Source organism: Hylobates moloch, unplaced genomic scaffold (assembly GCF_009828535.3).
Source record: "Hylobates moloch isolate HMO894 unplaced genomic scaffold, HMol_V3 SCAFFOLD_6, whole genome shotgun sequence".
Taxonomy (NCBI): Eukaryota; Metazoa; Chordata; class Mammalia; order Primates; family Hylobatidae; genus Hylobates; species Hylobates moloch.
In genome coordinates, this window is record NW_026652281.1 from 126,026,889 (window position 1) to 126,041,163 (window position 14,275).

The window sequence follows — 14,275 nt, forward strand, 5'->3', positions numbered from 1 at the left end:
GAGGGTGGGTGGCCTGTGGCTGCTACTGCTAACAATGCTGCTTCCGAGTATTTTGTCCCTAGTGGAATGGGACATTTTGTTAAGGGAAGGAGAATGGGTAAGGCTCAGTAGAGTGTGCTAGAAGTGCCTGAAGGTCCTCAGAGCTCATCTTTCCTCACACCCTGGGTCAGCTGGAGATTATCAGACCATGCATCTGGGTTTTCTGTCTGAAACTAACCAGTAACTCACTAGTATTGATGATTTTATTATTGCCGAAATCGTCCTCAGGAAATGGCATTTGGAATGTGGAAGGAGAGGAGGAGGAAAAGGAGGAGGGAGAAGAAATGAGAACAAAAAAGGAGGAGGTGAGAAGTATCAAAAAATGGGGGAGAGAGAGATTAGCAGTATCCAGTACTGCAAGCACAAATTTCAGAAGGAAGTAAAGAGAGGGAGATGATAAACTGAATGTGTGCCCTGGAGCCAGAGGGTTTAGAGTACAGAGTGAAGCACTTTAGTTATTTACTTTAAGCAATAAGAAGTGGTAGGAGCCTACGATTTTTGCTACTAAGGACCCATCTTCTTCCCCTCATACTTGGAGGCTGGCTCAGGAGAATGACTGACCTGCACCCAGTTCCTCCTCTGCCCTAGCCCAGGCTTCTCAGGTAGACTTATGTTTAGCAGGAGCATCCACCTGAATTTTAAAACGTGAGTCAGGATAACTCTGCTGAACTAGACTAAAATGACATCTACACCATATGAAATTCAGTCAGAAGCAGACCAGTACCTGGTGATGGCAAGGTTGAATCTTCTCTACTGCTGTGTTGAGATTCAGAAGGCTCTGGGCCAGCTGCAACAAGAAGAAAAGATCTAAGATACTAAGAAAAGAAGGCTTGGTATCTAAGAATACGAGAGGTGAAAAGAATCTATTTTTTTGAGATGGAGCCTTGCTCACTCTGTCACCCAGTCTGGAGTACAGTGGCGCGATCTCGGCTCACTGCAACCTCCGCCTCCCTAATTCAAGCGATTCTCCTGCCTCGGCCTCCCAATTAACTGGGATTACAGGTTCCTGCCACCACACCCAGCTAATTTTTGTATTTTTAGTACAGACGGGGTTTCACCATGTTGGCCAGGCTGGTCTCATACTCCTGACCTCAAGCGATCCACCTGCCTTAGCCTCCCAAAGTGCTGGGAATATAGGCGTGAGCCACAGCGCCCAGTGAAAGGAATCTTAAAGATCATCGAAACACAATTCATCCCTTCCTCCTCTGTCTCTGTAGCACTTTTTGAAGATAGCATGATGTATTGTAATTTATTGCCATGCATCTATCAAAAAACCATATTTTCTCCACTGTTGCATTGTCAAAGCATGGCATCTAGCACAGAACAGGTTTAGTGGATGTTTGTGTTTGTTACCTCCTATCTTACCCTCTCATTTTACTGATGAGTAAAAAATAGTCCAAACACCTGAAGAGACATTCCAAGCTACTAACTTGCTCAGCCTAACAATACACTGACCAAAGGCTTAGCTCAGCCTGTTGTGTTCAGGTGAAAACACGAAGGTTTTCCACAGTGTCCAGGGAGATGGAGAGAAATCACTTCCATCACACAGCATGTCCTGTGCAGAGGCAACTTGGGAGCTAGGTTTTGGAATGTAAGCTTTTGCTGAATGTTGTAAGCAGAAAAAAATTACCAGTTTCTGACTCTAACCCTGTGGTAGAGTGTATGAATCACCATTTTTCAGTTTTGCATGAAGAAAAGCCCCCATCTCCTCTCTAAGGGGAGTAATGAGCCCTTTGAGCCTTCTCAGATGTGTTCGGAAAGTACCTTGAGTAAGGCTTGGTGCCAGTGCCGAGGTGAGAGGCTGAGTTGTGTATCAGGAACTAAAAAGGATGAATCTTTAGATTAACCCTTTGTATAACAGTCTCTGGACTTCCCTCAGATGAAAACAGAGAAGGTGAACTCCTTCTGCAACAGTATTTGCCAAAATGTTTTCTCAGAACACTAGTGCCCACATATGTTCTTGGAAAGAAAAACATGGCTCTGTGGCCAAGAAAGATGGATGAATGCTACATTCTATACTTCCTTTAGGGGACTCACCATGTGCATAAGCACACTAAAGGCACTGAGAAATTCAGTTGAACTTTGTTCAACCCAGTATTGCACAAAATTATGTCCCTAGAGAACACTTGTTCCATGCCACACTTAGGACAATAGCTCTCAGATTTTTTTGCTCACAGTACATAAATCCTGGAAGTTGGGGCAGCACACTTGAAACCAGTGATATGTACAATGTGCATATCACTGTTTAAACAGGTCTACTGTTTAACAAGTTCTCTTGATGGGACAGTCAGAACTACATGGTTTACTCAGTGCCCTTCAGTACTGCTTGAAGGTTGACTTGAACTTGGCTCCTCCATGGCCATTCTTTCTTATAAACTCCCAAATCCAAGTTGCCACCCATTCCAGAAAAATCTCCTCTTCCTTGGAATGCCATGGCATCACAGCACACCTCTTGGCAGCCAGTTGACCCCACTTGGGCAATATCATGCCACCCACTCAGCCCAGAGTTCTCCCCAGCAGGCAACATGGCAACAGTGTGATCTGCAGCTGAAGCAAAAATAAATTTTACACACACGGAAAAATGTTTGGCAGCACATCTGTAAACAATTTAAACCACACCGGTTGAGAGCACCCACCCTGGAACTGGTATTCCAAGAAGTAAACCAGGAGGACTGTTAAAAACAGGCATTTGTGTGAAGCAAGCTCAGGGCCAGCTTTGCTTCTCAAGAGGCTGGGAGGCTGCAGGAAGGAGTGGTGTAGGGCTGCTGGACCCCTGGAAGTTGGTGTTCAAAGTCCTCTGAAACACAGAGATAGAAAGTAGCTTATAAATCTCATTTCCTTGTTTTCAATTATCTATACAAATTTAACTGAAATGGGAAAATGCTTATTTAATTGCATGATTGTTTTTAATCACTTTATTGATTATGATTGACATACAAAAAGCCGTACATATTTAATATATACAACTTGATGATTTTGGAGATAAGCATCTACCTATAAAATCATCACCACAAATCTATGCCATAAACCTATCCATCACCCCCAAAAGTTCCCTCCCAATCTATTGCGTGTGTGTGTGTCTGTGTATGTGTGTTTGATAAGAACACTTAACATAAGCTCTAGCCTCAGCAAATTTTAAAGTATAAAATAAGTATTGTTAACTATAGGCAGTATAAATTTCCAGGATTTATTCACGTTTTGTAACTAAAACACTGTATGCTTTAACTGATACCATTCCAGTCCCCCTTCTCTCCTGCCTCTGGTAACCACCATTCCACTTTCTGCTTCTATGAACCTATTTTAGATGCATCACATAAGTGGTATCATGTAGTGTTTTTCTTTCTATGCCTAGCTTATTTCACTACCATAATGTCCTCAAGGTTCATCCATTTTGTTGCGAAGAGCAGGATATCCTTCTTTTTTGAGACTGAAAATATTTCATTGTATGTAGATACCAAATTTTTTTTGTCCATTTATCAGTCTATAGATATTTAACTTGCTTCCATGTCTTGGCTATTATGAATAATGCTGCAATGAACATGGGAATGCAGATCTCTTAGAGATCCTGATTTTAATCTCTTTGGATATGCACCCAGAAGTGGAATTGCTGGATGATGTGTAGTTTTATTTTTAAATTTTTGAAGAATCTCCATAGTGTTTTCCATACTGGCTACACCAATTTACATTCTCACCAATAGCATACAAGAGTTCCCTTTCTTCCACACTCTTGACAATATTTGCTATCTTTTCTTTCTATTAGAAATTAAGTGTAGAACTGTTTTAATTTTTTTGATAATAGCCATCTAACAGGTGTGAGATGATATCTCACTGTGGTTTTGATTTACATTTCCCTGATGATTAGTGATGTTGAGCACCTTGTCATATACCTGTTGGATATGTGTATGTCTTCATTGGAGAAATGTTTATTCAGTGCTGTCTTGGTCTGTTCTGCATTGCTATAACAAAATAACACAGACTGGATAATTTATAAAGAAAATAACCTTTTTTCTTATAGTTTTGGAGGCTGAGCAATCCCAGATCAGGCAGCCTTATCTGGTCAGCTTCTGGTGACCATCACTGGGCATCACTGGGCAAGGGGCACACTGAGAGCCAAACTGGCTTTCATAACAGACCCACTCTCATGACGACCCATTAATTCATTAATCCATTGACCTATTAAATGGATTAATCCATTTATTAGGCAAAATCCCTCATGGTCTATTCACCTATTAAAGGCCCATCTCTTAATACTATTACATTGAAGATTAAGTTTCAATATGAGTTTCGGAGGGGACACATATTCAAACCATAGAATTCTGCCTGTGGACTCCCAAACCCCATGTCTTTCTCACATACAAATAGCATTCATTCCATTCCCATAGCCCCAGAGTCTTATTTCAGCACCAACTCAACAATCCAAAGTACAGAGTCTCATCTATTAGCCTGTGAAACTACAAGTTATCTACTTCCCAGACAAATGGTGGCACAGGCAAAGGGTGCGCATTCCCATTACAAAACGAAGAAATAAGCCAGAAGAAAGGAGTAATAGGCCCCAAGCAAGTCCCAGACCCAGCAGGGCAGACATTAAATCTTAAAGCTAGAGAATAATATCTTTTGGCCTTATATCCGATATCCTGTGGACTCTGGGATAGGGGTTAAGCCCCTGAGGTTTTGGGCAGCCCCACCCCTCTGGCTTTGCTGGTGCAGCCCATGTGGCTGCTCTCCCAGGTTGCAGTCCAGTACCTGTGGCTTTCCCAGGTGGATGTTGCATGCTGCTGGTGGCTTGACAGTTCCAGGGTCCCAGTGGCAGCCCTACTCCCACAGCTGTACAAGGCACTGCCCTGGTAGATACTCTGTGGTGGCTCTGTGCCTCCAGTTGTTTCTGCTTGGGCTCCCAGGCTTCTCAATACAAACTCTAAAATGTACGTGGTGGCCACCATAGCCCCACAGCTCTTGCATTCTGCATGCCTGCAGAATTAGTACCACAGGGACACTGCCAAGGCTTATTGCTTGCACCCTCTAGAGCAGTGGTGTAAACCACATCTGGGCCCACTTTAGCTACAGTGTGATGCCAAGGTTTACAGCTTAAGCCTTTTGGAGTGGAAAGTCTATCTTCACCTGAGACTGCTTGAGCCACAGCTGCAGTAGCCAAATTGTTCTGCACTAGGATTCAGGGAACAGAGTCCCAGCATGGCCATGGGCAATTAGGCTGTGGAGGGTTCCTGGGGCCATCTTGCAAAACCATTCTGCCGTCTTACACTTCTGGGCCTAGGCCATTGTATCTGGGAAGCAGCTTCTAGCACCTCTGAAATGGCTGTGTGGCCTTTCTCCCATAGTCCTGATGAAGAACACCTGGCTCCCTTCTAGTCCTAGTAATCTTTTTAGTAACTGGTAACTCAGCCACACCCTTATTTTGTTCTTGCATACATGCTTTTTTGTTCTTTTCATGGCCAAGCTGCAAATTTTCCAAATAATTATGGTCTACTTCCCTTTTAATTATAAATTTCTGTCTTTTAATCATCCCTTTCCTCTTGCATCTCATTGTGAGCAGCCAAAGGTAACCACACAGCATCTTGAATGATTTGCTGCTAAGGTATTTCTTCCACCAGGAATCCTGGTTCATCACTCCCAACCTCCCACAAAGCCCTAAAGCATGACATAATGTAGACAAATTCTTTGCTACTTTATAACAAGGATGGCCTTTATTCCAGGATTCAACATCTTGCTTCTCGTTTCCATCCAAGATACATCAGAATGGCCTTTATGGTCTATATTTCTGTAGACATTTTTGGTAATCTCTAAGAAGTTCCAGACTTTCTCTAGTCTTTTCTTCTGAGCCCTCACCAGAATCACCTTTAACATTCCATTCATGTCAATATAGACTTTTTCCAGGATTAACTTCAAAACTGTTTCAGCCTCTACCCCTACCAGTTCCAAAGTTTCTTCCACATTTTCAGGTACTTGTTACTAGCAACAGTGTCAGCTCTCAGTACCAATTTTCTGTCTTAGTCCGTTCTGCATTGCTATAACAGCATCTCTCAGACTGGGTAGTTTATAAGGAAAAGAAATTTATTTCTTACAGTTCTGGAGACTTGGAAGTCCAAGATTAGGCAGCCACATCTGGTTGGCTTCCGGTGGGAGTCTTTTGCTATGTGATAACATAGCAAAAGGCATCACTGGGTGAGAGAGGCACACTGAGAGCCAAAATGGCTTTTATAACAAACCCACTCTTGTAATACTCCATTAATCCATCCTCTCAATACTGTTATATTAGACATTAAGTTACATCAGCTCAACATGAGTTTTAGAGGGGACAAATATTCAAACTCTGGCAAGTTCCTTTGACCATTTTTTAAATCACATTATTTACTTTTTTGCTATTGAGTTCTAGAGATTTCTTGTATATTTTGGATATTAACACTTTATCAGATATATGGTTTTCAAATACTTTTTTCCATTCTGTAAGTTGCCTTCTCATTTTGTTGGTTGTTTCCTTTGCTGTGCAGAAGTTTTTAGTTTGATGTAGTGTTACTCATCTGTTTTTGCTTTTGTTGCCTGTGCTTTTGGTATTATGTCCAAGAAATCATTGCCAAGGCATTTGTTATTTTTTTGAAGCCATCGATCAGAAAAATAAGATAACTCTTAATTAATACTCATTAGGAAAATTATGATAAATAAAAGGGCATCAGACAAAAGCAAAGGCCCATGGATCCTATTACTGGCTCTACTGTTCAATGAGCCCTGAGGCTTAATTTCCTTAGCAGTAAAAAATGGTTTAGATTCAGTACCCTTTAGAATCCTTTCAATGCTAGTATTATTCTCACTTCTAAAAGATGCAAGAAATAATTTTAAAACTAATACATAAAAGAGGAAGTGAAGGATTATTAACAAAATCAATATTTAATAACTATTTATTTACCATTAACATTTATTGGAAATGTTACAATGTACCCGACATTTTTCCAAGCACTTTGTATTTATTATCTGTTTAGTCTTACAGCATCCCTATAAGCTAGGTGTTATTATTACCTTGTTTTATAGATAAGGACACTGAGGTTTAGAAAGATTAAGTGGCTTAGCCAACACAACACTGTTAGTAAGTAATAGAGCTGGGATTTTAATCCAGCTGTCTGACTCTAGAGCCACTACACTGTTGATTTTCCAAAATACTAAGCTTAAAAATTTTGTAACAGATGCTGGTGTGCATATCTTGTTATGATATGAAATGTGTGTGAAATACAAATCTAAGAAAGGAAATATAAACACCTAAAGGGGCAAGACTTCTAAAGGGTCAGGTTATAATGGCAAAATTAAATTGTTCAGCCAGAACACAGACGGGAATTTATTTCATGTGTGCCCCCAGAGCCTGACATGTGGATCCCAGGGTTGGTGAGTTGGCACAGCAAGTTTCCCGAGTTGGGTTCAGGAAGGAGTGAGGTAAGCTTCAGGGTGAGTCCCAGAGGGAGGAAACTGGCAGGCATCCAAGGGAAGGTGGTGTGAGCCTGACAATGGAAACTTAGAATCCTGTGTCTCTGAACTACTAGGAAACCTAGAGGTCATTCCATCAAACCTTTCACCCAAACAAGGCACTCCCTTTATAACACCCTGTGGGTGTTTATCCAGCCTTTTCCTATAGATTCCAAGAGATACAGTTTGCTGTACATATTAGACAGCCTGTTTTATTGCTGGACACCTAAAGATATTAGAAAGCTATGTTTCTTTTAACGAGACAAAATATGCCTTATGGTGATTTTTACCAAAGGTCCTTGATCTGCCTCCAAAAAACCTGAAAATGCCATTTGATCCCCTTTCCTATGACAGGAATCAGAAATTAGAAGACTAATTGAGTCTTTTATGGCCAATTTAAACTTCCTTGTGACAAGTTTTGTCCCTTCACCATCTCAGTCACCATCCTGTTGGCATTATCATACTGGCCAAGGCCTACAACTCACTGACCATGGTGTTGTTTATGGAACCTAGTCAGGGGCCTGCCACACAGTTACAGACACAGTGTGATTATTTGAATTGAACTAAGAAACTGCAAGAGGAAAATATGGGAAAAATGGTAACCTGGGCCCTTGACAGCATTGCTTAGGCAGCATCTACATCTATCTCTTGATCTGGGCCCCTTTTCCAGATCCTCCACGGCAAGAGGTATTTTCCCCACATGCTAAAGTTGGGGAACATTGATCGCTGCCCCAGACTTGAAAAAGGAGTTTTGGGGATTACCATTATGACATCAGTACCTAGCCAGAGCCTGGCCCACAATAGCTACCCGATAAACACTGAACAAATGAATGAGCAAGAGAAACTTATGGTGCACCTACTAAGTTCCAAGTACTTAAGTATGTTCTATTTAAGGTACATATTAAGTACTTAAGGTACATACTTCCTTATTCAAACCTTACAACTTCATGATTAAAATATGAACATACCCATTTTACAGATGAGGTAACTGAGAATCTGAGAGGTTAAGAAACTTGTCCAAAGTGACTCAGTTAGTAAGTGGAAAAGCCATGATTCAAACCCAGACTTGCCTTTCTCTAAAGCCCATGCTTTCAAAAGCATCACAATATCTCGTGAAGGAAACAAGGAAAAATAGACAGGATGCAGACAGAAAGACAAAGTGACTGGAAAAAGAAAATGCATGTATTATAAGATAGCTTTGTGAACTGTGAAATTTTCTGTTACAGGAAGCATTGAGGCCTGTCTGTGTGGAAGGAGGACCCTCTAGACCAGTCCCATTGGGCACCCTGGCTTCTTGGCATTCGCTTCCTCCAACCCTGGCATTTCTTCTAGGCCCTTCCCACTTCCACTGTGCCCTTTGAACACTAGCAAGAGCACCGTTGTCTGGTTTTATCCCAATGCAGGCCACAAGGGCTTTACAGGGCACATGTCCTGTGCCCAGCTTCATGAGTAACACCTACACCAAAAGAAATCACAGCCGGATTCCAATATCCCAGGTGTGTGCATGCTAATGGGGACACTGAGCCACAGAGGCCATGTTGGACTGGGTAAGGAGCCAATGTTTACATCAGACCTGTGCTCACCAGCCATTCTTTTCAAAGCAGCCAGAGAGATCTTACTTAAAAAGCAAATCAATTTCACCACTTTCTGTTCCGCTTGAAACTCTCACGGCTCTCCCTCGCATATAAAATATAATCTAAACTCCTGTGAGGTCCACCAGACCTCCCCCCACCACCACCTTCCCAGCCTCATTTCATGCCCCTTCATTCCTGCACTGGCCAATTTTCAGAGCCTCCCTCCTGCCTGCCTCAGGTGCATGCTAGTCCTTCTATCCAGAATGTATTCTTTCCTATGCTCCACGGGGACCAACTCTTGCTCCTCCTTTGAGTCTCCATCTAAACCTCATTACCTCAAGTGAAGCTATCCCTTAGCCCCAGGCCAGGTTGTGGTCCCTGGTTATAGGCCCATAAAGCACCTCTATTCCTTCACTACCCACTTCCAATTATTTGTTTAAAGTTTATCTTCCCTGATAGAATCTAAGCTCCACACAGGTATATCTGATGTGCTCACCATTCTCTCCCAAGAGCTGTAGTAATCATGGAGGACATAGTTCAGAGTTATGTAGGTGTTTTAGCCCAGCCACTTACTCTAGTCAGTTCTGTGCCTCAAACAACTCCCTTCTGACATCTCGGCCTCAGTTTCCCCAACTGCAAAATAAGACAGCTGGGCTGAGTAACCTCTGAGTTCTCTCATGATTCTAATGTTCCAGGTTTGACAACTTGAGGACACTTATGGTATAGCTTCAGCCTAAAGCAAAATAATTTTAGAGCAATGCCACTCAGGAAGGAAGACCCTGGGAATGTAAGTCCCCTCCTTGGTGTGGGCCGTGTTTACATAATAAACCCAAGAAATCATCATAAATCATTCCAAGTGGAGCTGCCTGGGTTGAAGCAACAAGACAAAAATACCTCTGGGCACTGTTCCTCTCCCCACCCAGCTTAAGAGAAACAGGGCCAGCCAGCACTGGGCCTTCTGAAAAATCAGTGGTCAGAATTTTCTTTCTGTACAGGGCCCCTCAATGGGCCCTTCTCTCCCACCCTTCGCACTTCGATTCCCTTCTAGTGCCTTTCTGTTTTCTAGTGCCTTACAAAGAGGAAATGTCCTGAGAAGACCAGGGACTGAGTTCTAGGTCAGCCACCGCTGAAATGTGTGTAACTCTCCATAAATATTTCCTTCCTTGTGATCCATATTCTCAGCTCTGTCGCATAGGGGTTATAACTGGCCTCTAATGACATTGAGAAAACACACAGATGAAACATTTTTTAAACCTTGAAGGGCCATACAAATGCACGGATTGCTTTTGGCCATTATTTCCGACTTGTTCACTAACTAAAGGGTTACTCAAGAGGCCACCTGGAGTTTCTATTTTATCTCTAATTGGAGAATGAAAAGTTTGGTCCTCAGGTCAAAAAGTCTCAGGCATCTGGGTAGCAGGTGGTTGAATCGCCCTGGACTGGCCCTAAAGGCAGATCTAATTCAAGACTTCTATATGTTCCTGAGTTTGGGTCAGGAACCATAACTTTAAACCAGACTTAGTCCCAAAATTTGCTACCAGGTTCAAGAAAGTCTTTTAGGCCCTGTGGCCTAAAAAGTTTTAAAGTAGCAGTGTAGCTGAGGGGTTCAGAGAATGTACTTTGATGCCAGACAGGCCTTGGTTGAGTTTCTCTCTGCCACTTACCAGCTGTGTGAGTTTCTGTTTTCTCTTCAGAGAAATAGAATTCACTGCCCTCAGTATGAAAAGTGTCGATGCATGTGAAGCATGTAGCTTAGTGTGCATGCAACAGGTTAGGCATTCAAAAAGTCATGTTATTGTTATTGCCCTTCGTATTCCAGAGCCAGAAGCCATACCCCCCACCCAACCTAGCCTTGTCCAAATTCCCTGGGCATTCTTTCCACTTCCTGCCTTGTCTAACCCTTGCCTTGCTCATCTTGTTTTCCTTTCTCCAACAATTCTACAAGACAGATACTTTCACATTTACCTTATTTTACTTAATATTCCTCAGGACATACCTCTGCAAGCAAAAGTTCTGGAAAAGGAAGTCCCTTGGTCAACAAGTATACTAAATTCAAGTGCCATTACAGAGACACCTGGGCATCTAAGCAATAGGTGCCAAAGAAATAGATGCCTGGACCATTGGAGGCTGAGATTTTTTTAGACCTAGCTGTGCCACTATGACAATTGCCAAGATATTTAACACTGTCCAGCCTTTAGGCTTCCTAGCCGTAGAACTAAAACATCAATTCTAAAAATGTATAAGCCTTTTATTCTAGCTAGACAAAACTCTTTCCCTCTAATAAATCTTTTTCAAAAGACAATATATAAAATATTTAACCAAATACAATCTGCTACAACTATAGGAGGGGAGGACAGACTCGTGCCTGATGCCCTTTCTCATCTTCTCCTGGTCTTGTCCCTTCCTCTCATCCCCAGGGCAGCCTGGAAGCTCCCATGCACATCCATAAGGCTTCATAGAGTTCCATTTAAGTAACCTCTTTGTGCCTTATTCCTCACCTGTTGAAAGAGGATAATAACTAATTCTAATTCAAAGAAAAATAAAATGAGTTAATATAGATAAAGCCCTTGGCACAGTGCCTGGCCTAACATAAGTGCTCAGTAACTGTTGGGTGTCACTGTTATTACTGCTGCCACTTGATTAAGGTGTCTGCCAGCCACAAGCATTAGGCACCTGTGACCTTTAGAGGCACCATGAAAACACGCAAATGTACGGAGATTGTTAATTGCCCCCACCACCCACCACCCCACTCCATCATCTTCATGGACACAGTTCAGAATAACATGTTATTTCACAAGATGGGCAAATTCTGTTTCTACTGAAAGCATGTGTTTTATAAAACAATATTTCGGTCACTCCTTGATTTATTTGGCAAACATTTACAGAGCTCTCATTTCTGTGTGCCAGGGTTGAGGCTAGGAATGTAAGTTGAGTCTAGAGAACTCACAATAATGACACCAGTCTATGTTTTGTGGCTGGTGACCCATGCAGTCATTCATCCTGCAAATATTGTGCATTGACTGTGAGCCACACAGTATGCTAAGGATGCAGCCACAGTCAAGAAACACCACTTTAGGAGGCTGAGGCGGGAGGATCACGAGGTCAGGAGATCGAGACCATCCTGGCTAACACGGTGAAATCCCATCTCTACTAAAAATACAAAAAATTAGTGGTGGTGGGCGCCTGTAGTCCCAGCTACTCAGGAGGCTGAGGCAGGAGAATGGCATGAACCCAGGAGGCGGAGATTGCAGTGAGCCGAGATCGCGCCACTGCACCCCAGCCTTGGCGACTGAGCAAGACTCTGCCTCAGAAAAAAAGAAACACCAAGCCCCAGCCCTGCGGAGCTTGCTTTCTATGGGGTAGAGGTAGAAAGGGCCCTGGAAATGACATGGAAGGGAAGATCCACAGATGCCAAGGATTAGGAAGGTGGAGTAGGGATGAAAAGTCAAGACTTCAGCAGAGCTAGATTCAAGAGAGGAATAAGGGTGTAATCTCAGGTGAGGTGGGTACAGAGAACAGCATGTACAAGTTATTTATCCAAGAGATTTCCAAGAACACTATTGTTTGCTTCCATTAATTTGCTCCGAAGAGGACACATACTAGTTTTTTGGTCACCAACTTTTTAAAAAATAAGCTCTTACATAAACAATTATTGAAGGGACATTTGTCATAAGCAAATCTTAAACTCATTCTAGAATTAATCTTCTCTTTATGATTAATAGACCAGAATCTTGCTTCACACAACTTTCATTCTGGGAAGTTAATTTGAAAAAAAAAAAAAAAAGACAATTTCATTTAAAGGAAACTGAGCATGACTTGAGTATTGTATACAGGAAAGAGCTAACGATTTGAAAAAGAAGACCTGAGTTTGAATGCCAGCTTCTTACTAATTGAACTTCCTCTCTCTGAACCAGTTTCTTCTTTGGTAAAACTGGGGAGGGCAGATCTGACACCCACCACAAAACGGGAATATCCTATGAAATAATGGGTGGGAACACAACCTGTAGATGTTACAGCATATATAAGCCATTTGTATTTATTTTAATAACCTCCTTTCTCTGTTCCTTTGTTTTTCTTGTCCCCATGCATAATAAAATGATAATAACTGGATCATTTTCATCACTCCTGTTTCTTTCCTTTCAAGAAGAAAGGATAAGTATCTAACAATGGCATTACAATTCTTTTGGGCTCATAGTGTCACCAAGGAATGTCCAATACAATCTGTCAGCAAAGCCCATTCAAACAAAGAGCCTCTTTGGGCTTCCCTAAGATCCAAAAAGAGCAGGCTGGGCTCTCTCCTGTCAAAGACAGCCATTCTGATCTACAGTCCAGCCTCCAGATCCCTACTGTCTATCCCCAGACACCTAGGAGCTTTCAGTTTATTCCCATAGACCCCATGATAGAGCCCGGCTCTGCCCTTCCCACTGTCCTCTCTCCCATCCCCACCACAGCAGCTCTTCCCCAGACCACACTTTTTTCACATCTGAATTCACCACTTATTGCCTCAGTGTGTCCTCAGTCATGCTGGTTAAGGTCTCTGTGCTTTGTTTCTTAAAATTTTTATAGATACAAAATATTTGCAGTACCTATAATATTTTGGGGTACACATAATATTTCGTTACATGCATAGAATGGGAATGATCAAGTCAAGGTATTTAGAATATCCATAACTTTGAGTATTTAGCATTTCTATGTGTTAGGAATATTTTAAATCCTCTCTTCTAGCTATTTTGAAATATGCAATACATTGTTGCTAACTATAGTCACCCTACTCTGCTATCGAACATTCGAAGTTATTTATTCTACCTCACTGTATGTACTTGGGATTATTTTAATCTATAAAAAGGACATGATGAAAGAATCTACCCCCACAGGATTGTTTTCAGCAGTAAAGGTTGTTATTCATTTTAAGGATTTCACACAATTTGAGGCAATTATAAACACTTAGGAAGTATTTCCTATTGTTACTATTACCAATTTTTCCTTCTTTCCTCCTCCCTTCCTTCTTTCCTTCTTCCCTTCTTCTCTCTTCCCCTTCTTTTTTCCTTCCTCCCTCCCTCCTTTTCTTTCTCCCTCCCTCCTTCCTACCTACTTCCTTCCTCCTCTCTTTCTCTTCTTTCTTTCTTCCCTCCCTCCCTCTCTCTTTCTCTCCCTTTCTCCTTCCTCCCCCCTTGTTTTCCTTCCTCCCTCTCTTT

General features: G+C 42.0%; 1 protein-coding gene across 1 annotated transcript in view; it reads right to left on the reverse strand.

Annotated features, from left to right (window-relative positions):
- Nucleotides 1-2,794: 2,794 nt before the first annotated feature.
- SH3TC2 (SH3 domain and tetratricopeptide repeats 2) overlaps nt 2,795-14,275 on the reverse strand; it is a 139,047-nt gene continuing 127,566 nt past the window's right edge. The window contains exons 17-18 of the mRNA XM_058440010.1: nt 3,927-3,995; nt 2,795-2,836 (exon numbers count right to left, since the gene is read on the reverse strand). Coding sequence (XP_058295993.1) covers nt 3,963-3,995 — 33 coding nt within the window. The 3' untranslated portion in view covers nt 2,795-2,836; nt 3,927-3,962. The remainder of the gene's footprint in view (nt 2,837-3,926; nt 3,996-14,275) is intronic.